Below are 15,707 nucleotides of genomic sequence, written 5' to 3'. Positions count from 1 at the left end.
AAAAGATAAAATGTACTTACACGTATTTATTTCAAATATGTATAGACATATATATAGACATATATATATATAGACATATATATTATAGATTAGTCTTCTGGCTTCTTCTTTTATATTGATGCTAATGCTAAAGGTTTATTACGTCTTCTATTTCATGGTAATCCTATATTAACTGTTTTAAAATACATATTTATCTATTCATGTGTACAAATAGACATAGCTCTCAAAAAATCCTAGCGCTTATCTTGTGGCATACAATATTAGATCCGTTCCTTTCCAACTACAAATGGTATGCAAGCTTTTTGTAATTTTAGAGATTGCCTAGGGGTAGCATCCACCTTCTTAACTACTGCTTGAATCATGTTTTCCACCAAAGATGATATGGGGCATCCCCCCAGACGAACGTAACGGAAAAAAAAATTAGTAGGTATATTGGTGCAGTGGAGTAGAATAAAGTAAGTAACTATCAAAAAATACAATTTCCTCAATTCTCTGGGGGGATAAAAGGAGTTGAGCACGAAAGCTCTGTCGATTAGGATAAAAGCATATCATATATATATATTATATATACGGCTTATATATATATATATGTATGCCGCAAGCCGCTAACAAACTCTGAATTACAAGAAGTCCACTGTGTATCATTTAGCAAAAAGGCCTTTACATCACTCATACTTTAGACATCAGGTTTTTTCTTTTTTTATCAGGTTCGTTTATATTTTATATCTTTATATCTTTTACTAAAGTCTATAAATGATGAGGGAAAAAAAATGAAATACTACTGCTGCTGCTACTTCTATTGAACTGCTACTACTATTGAATTGCTGCTTCCATTGGTTTGCTACTTCTATTAAACTGCTACTTCTATTAAACTACTGCTTCTATTGAACTACTACTTCTATTGAACTACTACTTCTATGGAACTACTACTTCTATTAAACTACTACTTCTATAATATTTTGTTCAAAATAAATTAAGCTTATAAAAATCATTCTTGAATTATCTTTATCAATATACTCATACATAATAATAGTAATCATAATAAAGACTTCTTACATACTGTCTTTCCTTTCACTTAATATAATTAAATTCATCAATCTTCTTAATTCAAATAGTAAATTTAAAGTAAAGATGAGTTACCAAAAGATCAATATTAGTTTAAATTTATTAAACTACTTTTAAACACTTTTCAAAAGACTAAGTATCCGCCCCAAATTTAACTTAATATAGAAGGAAGGAAAGAATGAATGAATGAATGAATGAAGGAAGGAAGGTAGAAGAAGAAGGAAGAGAGAAAAAAAAATAAAATAAAATAAAATAAAATAAAACTAAAATAAGACAAAATAGAATAAGATTGCAAAGGACAGGTTAAAATAGAGGAATAGAGCTTACTATGTTGTATTATGTTGTATTGTATTGTATTGTATTATATTATATTATATTATGTTATGATATGATATGATATGATACGTTATATTATGATATTTTATGTTATCTTAGAGCATATATATACTATATGAACAATGAACAATTATTAATATTAGACTAAATTAATATTATGAATGATAGAAAAAAGACGATGCAAGTTTATTATTGCCAGCACCAAATATTATATGGTGTATAATACAATTAATTATGCTTAGATATGTAATATAACAGTTAAAATGTAGGTAATAGAAATTATATGTAATATATGACTACAGTACATTAAAGTAATGATCAAAATAAGCTATATATTGTATTTTATATAGTTTAAAATATCAAGAAAAAAATAAATCCGGAGACATAGGCGTAAGTGAGAGTAGTTTAATTAGGAAAAAAAATATATTTGTATATGTTATGTACAATCAAAACTTTACCCTCTACTAGGTTGAGATAACCGTTCAATTATTTATTGTTGTTCCTTGTATATAACCATTTACTGCGTCTTTTAATAGTTGTATCCTTTAAGGATTTATCATTGATCTTTAACTTTTGTTTTTGCTGTAATTCAGGTACCTGTTTCGAATATTCATTATAGTTTTGTAGCGCTTTAATAGACTTATCAATTTTATGAAAATTTCTTAATAGTATCTGTGTAATTTAAATGTCTACTATTTTTTATAGAATTTATAATCTTTCCATAATTTACGTCTCCAATATGTTTTGATAGTAAATTTATGTACGATTTGATTAGGGGTAACCCAAGAATCTTCATCCTTGCTATAACCTGTTCGTTGTACTTTGTACTTTATGTCTTTTACAGGTACCCTTATGATCTAATATACCTTCTATATCATATATGTCTTCATTCTTATTATTATTGTCAATACAATCTTGAATAATTTCTGGATATTAAAATCTAGTTTCATATCTTAAAGTACATAATAACCACCTCTTGTTTTGCGTACAACAGAGTAGGAGCTTTGTAACATGGTGTTAAGAATCCTTTTAGAGTTGGTATTTTGATTATTACTTGTGTACCAGGTTTGAAATCTTTAATAACGTTTTTTTTTATTTATTTAACGTACTTTTCTTTCATGTCATTTATATATTTGTTAATTATACCCTTTATAGGAGGAAATACCACTTCTGATATATGATCTATTCAATCTGTTAATTGCCTATATCTTATGGTTTTATTATTTTTATCTTTATCTTTACTGTAATCTTTAAAAGGATTCATTTTTATGGTCAAACATTAAATTAAATGGAGGCATATTCAATCTTTTTTTTTTTTTTTTTACTTTATTATTCATAGCTAACTGTACGCCGGGAGCAAACAAATTTCATTCATGTCCAGTACACCTTCAACTGCCTTTGTCAAAGCTAATTTTACAGTTTAGATATATCTGTTATATAACAAGCTCTGAATATAATCATAAATAATATTATAAAAGATAAATTACATATTACAGGATAAACTATAAGCCTGAATATATAACAAAAGATATTATATCTGACTGTATATAACATCATGTAAACAACATAAAACTTAATGACATTCAATCATCTAAATGTATCAACTAAATAAGATATCGTATCATTCCTAAATATTTATTTTTTATAACTTTGATAAAGGATTGAGGTCGTCTTTGATCCAATAAAATAAAAATGTATAAGACATCAAGAACATATACTCGGATCATACAATTATTTATTTTTTTTTTATCTAAAACTTAATCAGATTATTATAACACGCAATAGATAATCCATATAAATCAGTAGCTTGAATCAACACAATGTATATCTGAATACTAACACTGTTTTATGATTTATCCTTTTTTTTTTATATATAGTTATTTCTATTCTTTTGGTTCAGGATTCATTCGTATAAATACGAATAGTCATCTAGATAAGAAATAATCTTTATCTTTGAATAAACAGTCTCAAACTATACTTCCTTTTGTTTTCTTTCTCTTTCTCTTTTTTTCTTCTTCTTCTTTTTATTTAATTTTTAAAATATGCCATCACAGTTTGAACTTTATCATTTGGAAGTTTTTTTTTTTTTTTTATTATTTTTATTATTATTATTATTATCAATAGCCTTCTTCTTTTTTCTAAACGTTATTATAGAAATAATAGAAGATAGATTTTAGTGATATGTGTGGTGGTATAGATTATATTAGAAATTAAAAAAAAAAGATATATATTGTTTAAGAATGTTTATTTAATGTAAAGAAGATAAAAAAAAAAACTGTTAGAAGACAATATTGGTATTTAAATGTGTACGTCTAATTGATTTGAATAACTGATCTGCGAACTACCTACCTATTGGATGCTATAATTATATAATAGTTTGTATCAAGTTCGTAATAACAATAATAAGAAATTATTATTGTTCAGTTTGAAGTATAAGTTCCTGATATATTTAATATTTTCTCTCTTCATTTTATTATTATTATTTAATCTAAGACAATACAAATCTTTTATTAAGAATATAAACTAAACAAATATTTTAAAATGAACATAATGTTTCTTGCTGACCTGCCTAGATAATTAGATGTAATAAATTTAATAATATACATCCAACGTGATAATAATAATATACAGAATCATGACATGATGTTTTATTCATTTTATTTGTTTATTTATTTATTTTTTTTTTATTTTTTTTTTAATCATATTTTAACATAAAACTTAGGTTATTATCTAGAGTTTCTTCTATGTTAAAATATGATGCTTTCAATAATAATACCGTTAATTATTCTAATTAATTGTAAACTTAATATAATAATCGTCTAACTATACAAAGCTAATAATTAAGCTTGTACTCCAAATAAATAAAAAGAAAAAAAAAAGAAGAATATTATTATTAAATAAAAAAAAAAGAATATCAAAAAATATCATTATTAAAAATAAAAAAATAAAAAATAAAAATAAATGTCAATATATTTTGAATAAATATCAAAATATAATTATTGAACAAAAGTAAAGAAATAAGAAGTTGGAGAAGCTGGGCGTCGATCCCAGTGCCTCTCGCATGCTAAGCGAGCGCTCTACCATTTGAGCTACATCCCCTGCATGACCTAATGCATGACTACTTTCTCTCTCATCACCATTACCCTGTTGTGGCCTTTCTGGATATCAAAGCTGCCTATGATACTGTCGACAGACGCGTTATATGGCATGCTCTCTCTCGTTCTTCTCTCTCTCGCCCGATTCTAGGTTTACTGATTCACCTCTTTGATGATGTCCAAGTCTCGGTGCTGATCTCTAACCATTCCTCTCCTTTCTTTCGGCCAGTCACTGGTGTCCTCCAAGGTTCCGTGCTGAGTCCTCATCTGTACTCTTTGTACATTAACTCTCTCCCTTCTCTTCTTCGGTCTGTTGCTTCTGCCAGTACTACTTCGGTTTGTCCTCCTGGTATGCCCCGCTCTAGTCCACTCCCGGTCAACTGCCTTCTGTTTGCTGATGATGTTGCTATCTTTGGTTCGTCGCACGAAGTGCAAAGGATGTTGGATCTAGCTGCTTCTCACTCTTTCTCTCTTGGCTACCGTTGGAATCCTTCCAAGTGTGCTGTGCTTAATGCTCCTTCTGTTACCTCCTCTACTTCGTTCAACTTTCGGTTGCGTCTTTATGGCGAGCCTCTTCCGACTGTTGACGAGTTTATCTATCTTGGTGTCCCGTTCCGTAGTAAAGGTCTTTATGGTCCTGGTATCCTGGCTTTGCGGTCCTCTGGTGCTGTCAAAACTATGGCTCTGCTTAACTCGGTCGGTGTCAACCGTAATGGTTTCTCTCTTCTCCTTTCCTCGCGGCTGTATACTTGCTTCATTAGGCCCAAACTTGAGTACGGTCTGGCCATCTCTCGTTTGACATCTTCGGATGTAAAAGCCTTTGACAAGTTGCAAAATAGGTTGGTTGGTATGTTCTTGGGTAGCTCCTGGGTTAATGTTGCTAAGCACATTACCTGTATCCTTCCGTTCCATCACCGGTATAAGGTCCTGATGACTCGCTACGTTCTTCGGTCTCGGTCTCTTGCGGATGACTGCTTGGTTGTTCTCTTACGAGACAGCCTGCGTTACTCTCGCTTGGTGAAGTATCTCTCTGAGAACTCGCTATACCGTTCGCTCCCAGATCCTCTGCCTGTATCCTCCTCCGCTCTCAAGGCTCTCTTTGACTCCCATTGGCAAGAACAGTTTGATCGTCAAATGTCAGCTGCTTCCACCTCTGGTAAGTTCGTCCTCCTCCGTGCTTGTCGTCCTTCTGTGTCGCAACCGGATCCCATCCTCTACCTCCCCATGTCTCGTACTGCCCGTAGTCGACTGGTTCGCTGGCGTCTCGGTCGCTTTACGAACATGGATGAAGAGTGTCCTTGTTCTTCTGGTGCTAGGCTCACCCGTGATCACATCTTGGTCTGTCGTGCTGTTGATTCCTCCTTGGTCTCTCAGTTGCCTGTCTCTCCTCCTGGTGTCAACCGGATTGATCATGCTCTTAACTGTCTCCCTCTTACTGCTTCTTCTGGCCCTCCTCCTTTCTGGTCGGCCTTACTTTCTCTGCTGTACGTGGTTGATACCCTAAGTCACCCGTCAGCCCATATTGCTCCTGATCCCGATCCTGGTGATTCATGGTTGTCTGTTTCTTGTTCTCGTCGCTGATGAAATGTTTCTTTTTGTTTTCTAATTGCGTCTCCACGATGGTAAGTGCGTATCAAAGTTCCCATCCGTTGGTTGTACCTTTAGATCATCAAGTATACAAATTAGTCTGTTGATTCTCTTTTCCCTTTTCCCTTCTTCTTTTTTCCCCTTGTTCGTTTTCTCAGGGGTTTTTTATACTTTTTCCTTTGTATATATTGTTTGTTTTTATATATAATTTGCTCATGTAATTTGGCTAATGCTCTATAGAGTGCCCATATAATTACTTATAAATAAAATATAATCTTTAACCTGAGCTACATCCCCATTTTTTTTTTATTTTTTTTTATTTTTTAAAAAAAAATTTGCAAAAAATAAAAAATCGTCAAATACATCCATAGCGATATCTCATCAACTATCAGTCATCCATCGATAAAAATAGTAGCATTCAATTCGTCTCGAAGAGTAGATACTGTTTCCAGTTTTCATTTTTCAATTTCGTTTAGTTTTGCACGATCATTTTTGAAATGAGCAATTCCAACATTTCGACATCTCTCAACAATGTAATGACAAATGTCCAACATTTGCCAACATCATCTGTTCCCTTGACCCCTGAACAACTTCAGACGATTGTTTTGAACCTCTCTGCTAAAGTTGAACAGCATTCTACGGTCATCTCTGAACTCCTTGCATTGCAAAAAGAAAATGCATTGTTAAAATCTCAAAATGAAGCACTCATGTCAAGAATTAAGGAAATGGAGAAGACCATTTCCAGTCAAAGTTCTCAACTTAACTTGTTTCTGCTTCTGGTAAGTCTCCTGCTCCTCTGCTTCTCTGTTCTCTGTTTCCTCTGGTTCTGCTCCTGCCGCCGTAAATGGGGTTAAAACCCCTCAGGTAAGTTACGCAGCCAAAGCTGCAGCGGCCGCCCGCCCGTCCCCGCTGAAGAAGCGTGTCTCTGCCGCCCGCCCGTTCAAGTCCCCTGCGGCCCAAGGCCCCAAGGTTTGAATATGTTTACCTGGACGATCAAGGAAGATTGATCGTTCTGAAGTCCGTTCTCGTCTCCGTCGTGCTGGTGTGGATACTGGTCGCGTTCTGGATATCTCTTTTCCTGCTTCTGGTGTTCTTGGTGTCCTCGTACATACCCAGTATGTACAAGACTTTATCAAGATCATGACTAAGGCGCAAGCCGAAGTCATCAAGGACTTTGACCCTCTTGACCCGCTCACTTGGCCGACCCCAAGTATGATTCTCTGTCTGAGGCCTCCCGTGCCCAAGAAATCTTCTCTCTGGTACACAAGCGTGCCATCAACACTCTTTCTTTTGTTCGTCCTGTTTCTGTTGCTGCTGTCGGTCGCTCCTTCGTTGAGAAGGGGTGGATCGATGAATACGATCTTCAATGTGCTCTTCGTTCTGCTCGTCGTCGTCTTGCTGAGGTCAGCCCAAGAAGGCTACGTTTATGTTCCGTGGTGTTCCCTCTTCTTCTGAAGAAAGTGGTGACTCTTCTGCTTCCGAGGCTGAAGATATGGATCTTTAATGACTCCATCATCGACACCTCATCTAAGTATACCCCCACCTTCCGTTCCTTCTTCTTTTATTATTAATGATGCTACTACTAACCCAGTCCTTTCCTTTAATATAGCGTTATGGAATGCTAATGGTCTTCGTGCCACCACCGTCCATGATGTCTTATCCACTCTCTTTGCTCTGATGTCCTCTTTGTCACTGAAACCTGGCTTACTTCTGGTCTCCTGCCTACAAACTGGTCTCAACATCACTTGTATGGTAAACCCGTTGCTAATGCTAATGGTCGTGGTTCTGCAGGTATCAGTTGCCTTGTCTCTCCTTCTTGTCCCTTTCCTGTCCATCAACTTCCGTCCTATAATGCCCATACTTTGTCCATGAAAATTGGTAAAGTCACTGTCCATTGTCTCTACCTTCCACCCAGCCTCTCTAATGAGCTGGTGTTCTCCGTTCTTAACTCTCTTCCTCTCTCCTCCGATACCGTTCTCTGTGGTGACTTCAATGCTCGTCTTGGTGCTCTCACAGGTGATCTGGTGGTCAATCCCCGTGGTCGGTCTCTCTTGCCCTGGCTTGAAGAACGTTCCCTCCGGGTCCTTAACTCTGAACTTGCTCATGGTGTTGCTACCTTTACAACGTTTCGGCGTAATGTAGAGGTTAGTAGCATTATTGACCTGTTCATCACAAACATTCCTGCCTCTGGTATGGTCTCTCCTTCTCTGGTGGTTGAGTCTGACTTGTCCCTTGGTTCTGATCATCGTCTGATGTTTCTTTCCTTTGGGTACATTCCTCCTCTCCACTCTGCTCCTTCTTCTGGTGTCTTGGCCCCTCGTCGATTGTGGAATCTTTCCCGGTTGAATGAAGTGGATCCCTTGCTCCTGTACCAATCTCGTTTCCGGTCTCTTGTGGCTCCTTTACAGGTTACCCTTGATGGCTTGGTTTCTTCTCCTCCTGGTGTTCGTCCGCCGATAGACTCGCTCAATGACTCCCTCAACGAGTGTTTCTATCGTGCTCTTGATGACTCCATTGGTCAAAAGGCTGCTCGTCCTGGTCACTGGCATAAGTACTGGACTGCTGATCTTGAGGCTGCTGCTCGTGAGCGAGATAGGCGTTACCGTATGTGGCGTCACTCCGTAGGAGTTGACAAAGCTTACTGGTGGACCCTATACCAAGATGCTCATCGTTCCTTTCGTCGTTCTGTTGCTGCTGCTAAGCGTCTCTCTTGGAAGAACTTTTGTGCTTCTCTTGAAAAGAACTTTCCAAGGCTACTGCTACCATGGCTCGGCTCAAGCGTCGTAAACTAGTCTCTGCCTCATATACCCACCCTGATGGTCCACAGTCAGCAGTTAACACTATGGCTGCCCATCTGGCGAAGGTGTATGATGGTTCTCTTCTCTCTTCTGCGGATCGTCCGGCTGCTCCTCCTGACTTCTCGGGTATGGCTCCGTTCGTTTCTGGCTCTTCTCCTTTGGTCCCTGATTCTGATCTTGGTATCTTTTCTGTCCCTACTCTACTTAGGCTGATCAAGCAACTACCTAACCGTAAGGCACCTGGTCGCGATCACCTGAAAGCAGAAATGCTGAAGGCCGTGGCTAAGGACCTGGCTCCGGTGTTGTCTTCTTTGTTCCAGATCTGTTATCAGTGGTGCTACACTCCTGCCGTGTGGCGTCAAGCCCAGGTGTTCCCTATCCATAAGAAAGGTGATCCCTTGGATCCGTCCAACTACCGTCCTATCTCTCTGACCTCGGTGATGCGCAAACTCTTTGAGTTCTGTCTTGCTCCCGTTCTCCTGTCCCAGTCTCCTCCTCTGGACGTCGCACAGGGTGGTTTCCGTCCTCAACGTAGTCCTCTCGACCAGGCCCTCTGCTTGCATGACCTAATGCATGACTACTTTCTCTCTCACCATCATTACCCTGTTGTGGCCTTTCTGGATATCAAAGCTGCCTATGATACTGTCGACAGACGTGTTATATGGCATGCTCTCTCTCGTTCTTCTCTCTCTCGCCCGATTCTAGGTTTACTGATTCACCTCTTTGATGATGTCCAAGTCTCGGTGCTGATCTCTAACCATTCCTCTCCCTTCTTTCGGCCAGTCACTGGTGTCCTCCAAGGTTCCGTGCTGAGTCCCCATCTGTACTCTTTGTACATCAATTCCCTTCCTTCTCTCCTTCGGTCTGTTGCTTCTGCCAGTACTACTTCGGTTTGTCCTCCTGGTATGCCCCGCTCTAGTCCACTCCCGGTCAACTGCCTTCTGTTTGCTGATGATGTTGCTATCTTTGGTTCGTCGCACGAAGTGCAAAGGATGTTGGATCTAGCTGCTTCTCACTCTTTCTCTCTTGGCTACCGTTGGAATCCTTCCAAGTGTGCTGTGCTTAATGCTCCTTCTGTTACCTCCTCTACTTCGTTCAACTTTCGGTTGCGTCTTTATGGCGAGCCTCTTCCGACTGTTGACGAGTTTATCTATCTTGGTGTCCCGTTCCGTAGTAAAGGTCTTTATGGTCCTGGTATCCTGGCTTTGCGGTCCTCTGGTGCTGTCAAAACTATGGCTCTGCTTAACTCGGTCGGTGTCAACCGTAATGGTTTCTCTCTTCTCCTTTCCTCGCGGCTGTATACTTGCTTCATTAGGCCCAAACTTGAGTACGGTCTGGCCATCTCTCGTTTGACATCTTCGGATGTAAAAGCCTTTGACAAGTTGCAAAATAGGTTGGTTGGTATGTTCTTGGGTAGCTCCTGGGTTAATGTTGCTAAGCACATTACCTGTATCCTTCCGTTCCATCACCGGTATAAGGTCCTGATGACTCGCTACGTTCTTCGGTCTCGGTCTCTTGCGGATGACTGCTTGGTTGTTCTCTTACGAGACAGCCTGCGTTACTCTCGCTTGGTGAAGTATCTCTCTGAGAACTCGCTATACCGTTCGCTCCCAGATCCTCTGCCTGTATCCTCCTCCGCTCTCAAGGCTCTCTTTGACTCCCATTGGCAAGAACAGTTTGATCGTCAAATGTCAGCTGCTTCCACCTCTGGTAAGTTCGTCCTCCTCCGTGCTTGTCGTCCTTCTGTGTCGCAACCGGATCCCATCCTCTACCTCCCCATGTCTCGTACTGCCCGTAGTCGACTGGTTCGCTGGCGTCTCGGTCGCTTTACGAACATGGATGAAGAGTGTCCTTGTTCTTCTGGTGCTAGGCTCACCCGTGATCACATCTTGGTCTGTCGTGCTGTTGATTCCTCCTTGGTCTCTCAGTTGCCTGTCTCTCCTCCTGGTGTCAACCGGATTGATCATGCTCTTAACTGTCTCCCTCTTACTGCTTCTTCTGGCCCTCCTCCTTTCTGGTCGGCCTTACTTTCTCTGCTGTACGTGGTTGATACCCTAAGTCACCCGTCAGCCCATATTGCTCCTGATCCCGATCCTGGTGATTCATGGTTGTCTGTTTCTTGTTCTCGTCGCTGATGAAATGTTTCTTTTTGTTTTCTAATTGCGTCTCCACGATGGTAAGTGCGTATCAAAGTTCCCATCCGTTGGTTGTACCTTTAGATCATCAAGTATACAAATTAGTCTGTTGATTCTCTTTTCCCTTTTCCCTTCTTCTTTTTTCCCCTTGTTCGTTTTCTCAGGGGTTTTTTATACTTTTTCCTTTGTATATATTGTTTGTTTTTATATATAATTTGTTCATGTAATTTGGCTAATGCTCTATAGAGTGCCCATATAATTACTTATAAATAAAATATAATCTTTAACCTGAGCTACATCCCCCCCTTTCTTTCCGCTATTTATTTTTCTACTTGGTTTCAAACTCAGTTTAATAAAAAGTCGAACTTTGACAGCTAATAACTCAACAACAACAAGTCATCCATTCCTATTTTTGGTATCATTAAAAAGGCCTTCAATAGATACAGCTACTGAATTTTTTTTTATTCCGATCGGACAACATCTTCCCTTCCATCTGGACGATTCATTTCTGAACTTTTTTTTTCTTTTTGCCAGTTTTTACGTAATATTTCCAAATCTAGTAATCGGATCACTCTCATCTTTATTTTTTCTGAACGCTTTAATTTTTCTGCATCTTCTGTATTTTTTTCAGCTCAATCCGACCACATTTTGCCATCCATCATCTTTAATTGCTTGAAATTGCGTAATCCCCCATTAGCGAAATGAGCAATTACAACAATGTCGACATAACATCAATCTTGAAACAAATTGCCAGTCTCACGGCAAAGGTAAGTCAGCAGGAAGTGCTTTGGGAACGATTTGCCGCCTTAGAGGAGACTATTGCCGCCCTAAATACCAAAAATAAGGCCCTTGAGCAAGAAAATGCTGCCCTCCGTGCCCGTCTGGCCGAAGCCCCCGCCAGACCCGCTGCCACTCCCGCTAGAGCTCCTGCCGCCACCCCAGCCGTCCCTGCCGCCACACCTGCTGCCTCTATTGAACAAGGTACTGAAGCATCCATGTGGAGCACTGTTGTTGCACGTCGCCCCAAGGCTACCAAGGGTCCCGCTAAGCCACCTGCAGGTAAGAAGGTGACAGTAAAGCGCCGTGAAGCCATCGTCCGTGGGTTCAATGAAGTCTCTGGCCCCTCTGGATATACAACAGTGTATATCAACCGTTCCCGTCGCTTTACTAAGACTGAAGTCCGACGTAATCTTCGCCTTCTTGGTGCCGAGCCTCGCCGCATCGTTGATGTCTCTTTCCCGGCCCGTAATATAATCGGTCTCTTGATCCACCGTGGTTTCGAAGAAGCATTTGAAGGTCTTCTTGCAAAAGCCAAGATTGCTACTATAAAGGACTTTGATCCTTTGGATCCCATCAATGTTGCTGACCCCAAATACAAAGATATGGACACTGACTCTCGTTTCACTGTTGCCTTGCGCCTACAGAATCAACGTTCCTTCTCTCTTTGGCGTACTTGTCAAAGCATCGTGCTCCCCTTTTTGGTCCTGTTGCCCGAGAGTACATTCAACTTGGCTGGGTCTCGGAGGAAGACCTCCACTCATTGGGTCCTCGCAATCCTTTGGCCTCTTGGGATGACGTAGATAGATCTTCTGCTGCTCCTGCTTCTTCACCCACTGACACCGAAATGTTAGATGAATATTAATGAGTGCTGGTCACACTCCTCTTAATAATCACTCTAGTGATTCATCCACTCCTTCTCGTCCTTCCTTTCCTTCTACTGTCTCTCCTTCTCCTCCTCTGCTTCCTCTCAACATCGGCCTCTGGAATGCCAATGGTCTCCAAGCTTCCTCGGTCGATGATCTCCTCCGTCACTGCCAGATTTCTCACTCATCCTCATCACTGAAACCTGGCTGCTTCCTCCATCTCGTCTACCTACCTCTTGGGAACAACACCACCTTATGGTACTCCTGTTGCTGGCAACTTTCGTGGGTCCATGGGTGTGTCTTGCCTTGTCTCTCCTTCTTGTCCTCTGCCTGTGTTCCAAATACCAGTGCAAAGTTCTATGCTCTCGGCCTTCAATTGGGTTCATCACTTAAACTCATTTGCTGTACCTCTCTCCTTCTCTCTCCTCTGAAGAAGTTGTCTCTGTCTTTGACTCCCTTCCTTTGTCAACTGACACTATCATTTGCGGTGACTTGAATGCTCGTCTTGGTGACATCACTGGTGATGGTACTTCCAACACTCGCGGCAACCTCTTGCAACAATGGTGTGAAGAGCATTCTCTGTCCATCCTGAATGCCTCTCTCTCCCATGGAGTCCCTACCTTCCTTTCCTTCCGTCATGGTCGTCAAGTAAGCAGCATTGTCGACTACTTCTTGACCAATATCCCTTCCATCACCACCAGTCCTTCTTCTTCCCTCCTTATCAGGTCTGATCTCTCTCTTGGCTCTGACCATAAACTGATGTCCCTCTCCTTTGACCTCTCAGTCCCTGTGGCTACTCCTTCCTCTCCTCCATCTGCTTCTTCTTCCTGTCCTCGTCGTCTTTGGCACTTGTCTCGGCTGGCCGAACCTGATGTTAAGGATCTGTACATTGACCGTTTCTCCTCTCTGTCTTCTCCTCTGTCAGATGAACTGGATTCTCTTCTCTCTAGTCCTTCTCTGTCCTGTCCAAACATTGATAGCCTTAATGGCTCCCTCAATGCAGCTATATACTCGGCGTTGGATTCTTCGGTTGGCACCCGTACTCCTCGTCCGTCTCATTGGAAGCACTTTTGGACTCCTTCACTACAGAAAGCAGCAGACCTTCGTGAACGATGTTATCGTAAGTGGCGTCATTCCTCTGGTCTTGACAAGGTCTTTTGGTGGAATCAACACATAGCAGCACATGCAAAGTTCAAGCAGGATCTTCGAACAGCAAAGCAACTCTCTTGGCGCGCCTTTTGTAATGCGTTAGAAGCTTCTGACATGTCAACTGCTCTGAAGAAGGTGAAACAGTTGAAGTCTCGCCGTTCTCGTTCTGCTGGCTTCGTTCATCCAGACGGTCCTTCTGCTGGTGCTCAAGTCATGCGTGACCATTTAGCTTCTGTGTACTCTGGGTCTGGTCTACCCATCACTCGCCCTCCTCCTCTTCCTTCTTCTACCTCTTCTTTGCCCTTTGTGGTCCCTGAAGGTTGTCTCTCGCCATCTCCTCTCAAGCGGTTGCATCCTCTTGAAGTTGTTGCCACGGCGAAAAGCTCCTGGTCCAGACCATCTGCGTACTGAGATGCTTCTCCCTCTTCGTCGTCCCTTGTCTTGCCTTCTTTCGAAGCTGTTCACTCTTTGCTTTCGTTGGGCCTCACTCCTTCTCTTTGGCGACAAGCCCATGTTGTCCCCATTCACAAAAAGGGTATGTTACCGATCCTGCTAACTTCAGGCCAATCTCCCTCACTTCATCATGAGAAAGCTCTTCGAGATGTGTCTCTCTTCTTTTGTTGTCTCTGTCTCTCCTCCCTTGATGTCGCCCAAGGTGGATTCCGTCCAAACGTAGTGCTCTGACCAGGCCTCTGTTTACATGACTCATGAAGGAGTACTATCGCAAACATCACCATCACCTGTTGTTGCTTTCTTGACATAAAAGCTGCTTATGACACAGTAGATCGTCGTGTAGTGTGGAACTCTCTGTTGGCGTCTTCTGCCCACTTTCTCTCGTCTCTCTTTTGTCAATTTGTTCGATAACGTTGAAGTCTCTGTCTTGTTGTCCAACAATGTGTCTCTTCCTTTCTCCCCTTGTACAGGTGTTCTCCAAGGTTCTGTTCTCAGTCCTCACCTGTACTCGGTTTACATTAACTCTCTTGCTCCTCTTCTGCGTTCTGCAGCTTCCCCTCGGACTGCTTCTGTCCTATCCTCCTCTCCTTCCGACCCCATTGTCCCTCCCTGGTATCCCGTCACAATGCCAGCGGTTCCTTCTCCCACTCCTGTCAACTGCCTGCTGTACGCCGATGATGTGGCACTCATTGGCTCTGCTCGTGAAGTCCAGACAATGCTACAACTCTCGGAGTCTCATTCTGCTTCCCTTGGGTACAGGTGGTCACCTCCAAAGTGTGCTGTTCTCAATCCTCCTTCCGCCACTTCCTCTACCTCTGTGACCTTGTCACTCTATAGTGTGCCTCTCCCTGTCGTCGAAGAGTTTATATACCTTGGTGTCCCCTTCCGTCGTGCAGGCATCTCCTCCCCTACCATCGTTACTAAACGCAAACCTGGCACTATGCTCCAGATGTCTCAGTTGAACGCACTTGGTGCAAATCGTTCTGGCTTCTCCCTCTTGTTCTCCTCTCGCCTGTACGCCTCCTCCGTCAGACCCAAACTTGAATATGGCCTCGCCATTTCCCAACTTCGTGGTGTTGACTACACAGCATTGGAGAAGGTCCAAAATCGTTGCTTGCGAATGATCTTCGGTGGCCATGGCACCTCCTCAACAACTGTCTTTTGTCATTTGACCAATTTGCCGTCAATGCGTTTCCGAGCAGATACTCTTGTGGCAAAGTTCTGTCTTCGTGCCCGAGGCCTACCCCCTGACTGTCTTCTTTCTCTCCTCTCCTCCTCTTTGTCCTCACCTACCCTCTCTTCTCTTTGTGGTCGTCCCCTGGCTCGTGATATGCCTGACTCTCTTGGCTCTCGTGGTCACCCTGTCTCCTTTTGGCTACGTCGATATCGTCAGGTACAGTTCACCGACTTCCTGGCGTCCACCGATAAGGTTTTGATTCGTGCTTG

The 15,707-nt window shown here is 41.3% G+C and overlaps 3 protein-coding genes and 1 non-coding gene across 4 annotated transcripts; 3 read left to right on the top strand and 1 right to left on the bottom strand.

The window, feature by feature from the left end:
• Positions 1 to 4,427: 4,427 nt before the first annotated feature.
• BX663DRAFT_t137 lies at positions 4,428 to 4,500 on the bottom strand. The gene has a single exon. It is a non-coding gene; the product is annotated as a tRNA-Ala (tRNA).
• Positions 4,501 to 4,799: 299 nt separating this feature from the next.
• On the top strand, positions 4,800 to 6,109 carry BX663DRAFT_582820 (uncharacterized protein). Its single transcript, XM_051532207.1, has one exon. The coding sequence runs from the start codon at positions 4,848 to 4,850 to the stop codon at positions 6,075 to 6,077; it is 1,230 nt and encodes a 409-aa protein (XP_051377979.1). The 5' UTR covers positions 4,800 to 4,847; the 3' UTR covers positions 6,078 to 6,109.
• A 471-nt stretch (positions 6,110 to 6,580) lies between these two features.
• Positions 6,581 to 11,016, top strand: BX663DRAFT_490376 (uncharacterized protein; the record flags this gene model as incomplete). The annotated part of the gene is made up of 6 exons (XM_051524950.1): positions 6,581 to 6,862; positions 7,086 to 7,425; positions 7,693 to 7,830; positions 7,875 to 8,687; positions 8,825 to 9,271; positions 9,887 to 11,016. The coding sequence occupies 6 exons, from the start codon at positions 6,581 to 6,583 to the stop codon at positions 11,014 to 11,016; spliced, it is 3,150 nt and encodes a 1,049-aa protein (XP_051377978.1).
• A 701-nt stretch (positions 11,017 to 11,717) lies between these two features.
• Positions 11,718 to 15,654, top strand: BX663DRAFT_556190 (uncharacterized protein; the record flags this gene model as incomplete). Its single annotated transcript, XM_051531695.1, has 6 exons — positions 11,718 to 12,447; positions 12,513 to 12,642; positions 12,696 to 13,039; positions 13,093 to 14,127; positions 14,221 to 14,480; positions 14,605 to 15,654. Coding segments are annotated over 6 exons (3,549 nt in total), but the record flags the coding sequence as incomplete, so codon positions are not given.
• Positions 15,655 to 15,707: the final 53 nt, after the last annotated feature.

This window comes from Cokeromyces recurvatus (assembly GCF_025118155.1).
Source record: "Cokeromyces recurvatus strain NRRL 2243 chromosome Unknown BX663scaffold_46, whole genome shotgun sequence".
In the NCBI taxonomy this organism is placed as follows: Eukaryota; Fungi; Mucoromycota; class Mucoromycetes; order Mucorales; family Mucoraceae; genus Cokeromyces; species Cokeromyces recurvatus.
This window is presented reverse-complemented; position numbering and strand designations above follow the sequence as displayed.